The sequence below is a fragment of the Patella vulgata genome, chromosome 2 (genome assembly GCF_932274485.2).
Source record: "Patella vulgata chromosome 2, xgPatVulg1.2, whole genome shotgun sequence".
Lineage (NCBI taxonomy): Eukaryota > Metazoa > Mollusca > Gastropoda > Patellidae > Patella > Patella vulgata.
The window spans coordinates 53032869-53038890 of record NC_065880.2 but is presented as its reverse complement, the minus strand read 5'-3'; the positions used below and the strand labels follow the sequence as shown (position 1 = coordinate 53038890).

The 6022-nt window shown below is 32.6% G+C and overlaps 1 protein-coding gene across 2 annotated transcripts in view; it reads right to left on the bottom strand.

The window, feature by feature from the left end:
- Nucleotides 1-1096: 1096 nt before the first annotated feature.
- LOC126811703 (fibroin heavy chain) overlaps nt 1097-6022 on the bottom strand; it is a 30197-nt gene continuing 25271 nt past the window's right edge. For both annotated transcript variants that reach the window (XM_050537542.2, XM_050537544.2), the window contains 2 exons: nt 4622-4787; nt 1097-3899 (listed from right to left, as the gene is read on the bottom strand). In XM_050537542.2, coding sequence (XP_050393499.2) covers nt 4638-4787 — 150 coding nt within the window. In that variant the 3' untranslated portion in view covers nt 1097-3899; nt 4622-4637. The remainder of the gene's footprint in view (nt 3900-4621; nt 4788-6022) is intronic.

Sequence of the window (6022 nt, the reverse complement as noted above, 5' to 3'; positions counted from 1 at the left end):
TTTAATCTTTTATTATTTGCAATGGAATACAGAACCTAAGAACAGACTAGTGGTCTAATGCTGCCTTTTTAGATCATAATTTCTAAAGGTTGTGTCATTGACCTAGTTTTGATCTCAAGTTTGTACTCAACAAGAAATAGGGTTGCCTGCTTAACCTTATGGGTTTTTTGCATGTTCTCCCACTGCTAAAGACCCATACGCACAAGTCCTAAACAGATCCAGTGTGTGTTAAGTGGACATTTCTCTCCGGGTAACTTTTTTGAGCCCTGCAGCAGTCTGTATCTTATATTTTAAATCCACTGTATTACAATTATAACCTGCAAGCTGAACGCCTTATAATTTATTAGTGAATTGTGCTTTCACAGGAATGAATGCAACATACACCCACAATATTAGAATGAAGTAGGATAAATGGCTATTCCATGTAAAATTACCTATATTGACAGTATGAAAATATTGTGGAGGGGGAGTGGAATCTAGAAAATAGAATTCTTTATGGTTTAGCTGCTATTTATTGGAAACCAAACTCTTTTGGTAGAGAGAATATTAACATATATAGCCTACATATTTTGTTGGAGCCACAATGGCTCTTTAAGACTTACTGAGCAAGGTGCTGGCTCACTAACCAGGAAAGCGGTTGAATGTTCTTTGTATTGGTAGAGTAAGTTCCCTGAGATATTCCAGCATGGTGTTTCCCCCTAGGCATTGTTGAAGGACAGACGGCCTGACAAGGAAATCAGTTGTATGTTCCTGGTATTGGCAGAGTAAGTCCCCTGTGATATTCCAGCATGGTGTTTCCCCTAGGCATTGTTGAAGGACAGAGGGCCCGACAAGGAACTAGGTATAGTCATACGGATAAGACAAAAAAAATTTGATCCTGTGAATATGTCTTGTACACAATAAAGAGCTTTGATAGTTGGAATTTGGAAGATGGGTAGGCTGTAGCTTCGCAAAATTTCCCTAATAGCACACCGCATGACGTTTGCCTTTCTTCATTAACCCAGTTGGTACAGTAAAGTAAGATGTTAAACCTAATAACGGTGTTTAAAGATAATCAGTTCGCAAGCCATGTACCATTAATATTTCAGTCAATAAATTTAAGCAAAAACCATTTTATTGAAATCTCCATAATTTGATGTACAAACAGCATTTAATAAATAACCTCCTTTAAGAATTACCAACAAGATTTCTACTTTGTCTTGCCTTACAATAACAACAAATATAAAAAAATATATAATTTTTAAGTAAAAATAAAATGAAAACTTAAAGAGGACAATTATGCTAATGGACCATATCTATATTCCTTTCATAAAACAAGCAATAATATATGGCAGGATGAAATGTTAATAAATTAATGTACTGTATCACAGAAATATATCTTTTTTAAGGTGAGATTTAAAGACCATGTTTTTCTAAACTTTAAATCTACACACAATGAAATAATTTTATCTTGAAATTTAACAAAATACAGTATATGTAATTTTGTATGGTAATCATACAAATGCCCAAATACACATAAAAGTTAACATTAAATCAATTTTCGAGTTTTGTCAAAATCTATTATAAAACATATAAGAAGGTCACGAATATGTAATGAAAATACTATGCTAATGAATAATAAAACAAGCCAACAATGAAGTTTAATGTCCCCTGCCTCAATTGCAAAATAAAAAGATGACACATACATACACATTTATTGGGCAATCAAACTTAGCCTCAGCAGAAAATGCCCATGATCAAACTTATTTAAGGTATTTAAACTATACTTCCAAGTCTGACCACAAAGTCTCGACCAATGAAATTATTTATCTCTGCTTGGCCTTGGCAGAAATTACTTATCATTGAACCCAGTCAAGCCATTTAACTAATAAACACCTACACAAGTTTGAACATTCTACCTCAAAAAGAAGGAGAAGTCTTGACCAAAGAAATTTAAGACTCTTGTGAATTAGCCTAAGCAGAAAATGCTTATAACTGAACTTCAGTCAAGGTATTGATATAATGAAACTATACACCAAATTCCAAAATTATCACACAGTTAGAATCTGTTATTGTGTTCAGAAGTCTCAACCAATCAAATTACTTATCCTCTCGGCAGAAAATGTGCATTATTGATATCGTCAAAACAACAATGTAACAAAGATTTCTAGCTCAATTAGAAGCAGATTAATACTGTGTCCCACAATGTGTTACAGACAGACATTATGTAAAGGCAAGGGACAATAAATCATGAAAGTAGTTATTGCATAAATCAATTTTAAAAAGTTACCCCATTTTATTTACAACAAACATTAATCTTGTGATGATAATAAGCAATAGAAAAAAAAAGATGCTCTCGTGTAACAGTCACACCCATTATTATTTACAAATAGGCCATCTTCTATAATTATAATTTTTATTTACTTTCACAACCAGTTCCAATTCACACACAATCTTAATTTTTAATAAAAACCCTTGTGTGCATTTAGGAAACGAAAAAAAAATGCAAAGAACATTAATGGTCTGAATGAATTGATCGATATGGCATTGAAAGTAAAGGCATGAGTTTACATTAGATCAATATCTATACACATGTACATGTTTACATAGAATAAGGTATAGAGATGGGTGGATTCTTAAATAATTTACAGGTTCAAAACTATACAATATATTTAATTCCACAGTTCTGATCTTTATATAATCTGGAAGCTTTCACAAAACCACCTCTACAAAATTAAATTACATGACTTTTAATAAAATAAAATACCATTTCCCTTTATAGAATCTTTTCAGAAGTTTTTAATGGGTACAGTAGAAGTTCCATATGTCATACATATAATTACAATAAATCATCACCATCACAGACTTGTGCTTGCCACTGTTATGATAACTACTGAGACCACATTATATGCATAATGTTGTCATCAATTATTTCATTATGAGCTGCATCTTATGATATGAACTAATTTAGAATTTGATAACAAATCAAAAACTTTAATATCTTTATTCACATTAAGTATACCCATGAAGAAGCATAAAAAAAGTATGAAGATGTAGAAAGATTTGATCAAATATGTCAGATTCTCCTAAAACTAACCACAATTTCCAAGACAACTTTTATACTGGCGGCTCATTAAATTATAGCTTTGGAATACTGCTATAAGAAATTTCTAAATTTGTTATATAATATAAGAATATATGTGGCAAAAATTCTAGTTTGAAGAATATAGCATTACTGTTCTTTTAAATACATAAATATATCACAATACTGTTAGCCATTAAATATAACAATTTCATCTACTTTTACCCAACTTAAATATAACCAAGATTTGCCTCAATAAGAAATATAATAAAATTTATTATGTTATTTATAGTGAAAACACGGTAACTGCAAAACAATCACCTTAGCATCTACCGTATCAGGAACAAGCCATTCAATAGTGGTTAATGCTATTGCATATACAGGAAATTTCTAAATTATCACAAAAATAATTGTACAATGTTTTACAAAATCTATTTTACCATAGAAATATCATACAGTACACAACTTAATGATAATTAAAGTTAATTTTAGATTTGTGTCTATATCCCTCCCTGCAACAAAATTCAAATTAATTGGAACAGTAACTTTTAGACAGGATTTTGCGATTTCATACTATTACTGTACAGCAATTTTTACTATAAAGCATTGCCAAAATGTTTTCTAAAAATGGAATATGGATTTTTCACTATTCTATTGGTTATTAATTTTGGACCAACTCATTTTCTAGCGAGTTCCAACTGAAATAGCATAAAAAAAAACAGTTCCCTTATTGAATTCAGCAACCACTTGCTCATTTTAATTTCTTGAACTTGTTTCCGTTATAAATGCAACTTTTGCTTTAGTTAAGTACTACATATAAACAAATCATACAGTGCGTCTGAAATTTAAAAAAATGAAAAAGTAAGCCTTTACCTCCTCTGCATGAAAGTGTCGTAGAATTGTAAAATATTCAAAATGTCAACACTATTTTAAATCAATATTAAACAATAGCTTTTGATGAAGGGCAGGTATTCAACTGCATTGACAATATCTTTTGCCTTTGATCTAATGAAAAGTGTTGAATGACGAAAAGTAGATAGAAAATGTGACTTTAATTAATCACAAAACAAATAGATGACAGTCATTAATGACTTGCACATTTATCTGTTTAAAACACATCACCCTGCATTTACAGTGTCTCAAAGCTTCAAACAATCAAATTGTTTATCTCTACTTAACCAAAACTGCTCATCAATCAAGATATTCAGCATCAACCAATCAAATTGCTTGCCCCTGCTTACCTTCACCAATAAAAGAATAAAAGAAGCATACACTGAGTGAAAGTATGTCTCCTCTACCCTGAATCTTTCTCCTCCCAGGACAGTCACTAACCTTTTCACAATAATACTTCCTTGCTATATATACAATGACAGATCAATTACAGCCGACTGTTTCCTCCGTAAAATTCTGAGATCTAACTGCATGTATATTCCCTTGGGTATTCAACTAATTCAACAGATGATGGTTTTTCAAAAGATTACATATATTAAACTGACATTTGAGACAAAGTTTTGACATAAAAATATAGTGATGCTATCAAACATGAAGTAGGACATGTACCTTAATAAGAACTTGTTTAATAGATAAAATTCTTGGATGTAGTTGTTTTATCTAAAGACGGCATAACTTCTTCCACATTACTCTGTAATCTTTTATAATCACCACCACTATCATTACCCCGTCTTCTCTGACGACCAGTCCGACCTTCTATGATAAAAGCGATAATCTGGAAATATATTATGATGTTTAAAAGTTAACATAAACAAGGGAAGTTCAAGTCCCACAATAGTAAAACATTCACTACTAAAATTTGAACTCAACCTTTATTAAGGTGGAATGGTGATATATTTGAACGGTTTTCAAAATCGGATAAAAAATTATGACCTCTAGAGAAACACGACTTTTCGTACAATCATGGGCCGCAATTCAGAGAGAGAGAGAGAAATGGGGTTTAACATCCACTCGACACAAACTAGGTCATTTCGGGACTAACATATGGTTTAATTTTATTTCAATAATTCGCTTGCGCGTAGGGGTCTTTAGCAGTGGGAGGAAACCGGAGGACCCGGAGAAAACCCACGAGGTTGGACAGGCGACCCTACTCCTTGTCACGTACAACCGGGGATTCGAAACCACGCCAGTCGACTCAATGACAGACTTGATGATACAGCGCGAGCACGCTAACCATTCAGCAATCCAACCCCCCTGGGCCGCAATTCAGGAAGTTACTGTCTGATATGCGCAAATTGTGAAAGACACCAAGATCTTTGGGACATAAACATATATTTTTCAAGTTTAATCAAAATCTGATAACAATTGTTATGCGAGAATATCGAAAGGAACCAAGATCTTTAAGCTTCATCAAAATCGTTAAAAATTCTGACCTCAAGAGGTCCACAACATTGGTGTGACATACTTTTACACTATTTGCGTACAAGGGGCGGCCATTTTGTTGGGCAGTTTTGGTCCGATTTTCACAAAATTTGAGCTCAACCACCGGTGTAACAGTGATATATTTGAACATTTTTTAAAACAGATAATAATTGTGACCTCTAGAGGGACCACAAGTGAAAAACGTGATTTTTCGTAAAATCAGGGGCCTTAATTCAGGAACTTACAATATGATACATGCAAATATCAAAAGGAACCAAGATCTTTGAGACATAAACATGCATTTCAAGTTTCAACCAAATCAGATGAAAATTGTGGCCTCTAGAGTGCCCACAAGCTAAAAAGATAGGTTGACAGGCAACAAAACTACGCCCACAACAGCTAAATCGTCCGAGCAGTCAACAAGAGTTGTCGCATATTTTTACTTTTTTTTGGTAATGAAACATTTATAATACACTAAAATTATAATTATCAGAAAACCATTAGAATTTGTTTGTTTTTATAAAGTTCTGCCACATGCTAACGTTTTGTATACAAAACTTTTAATATCATGGATTTAGCTGTTCAAGA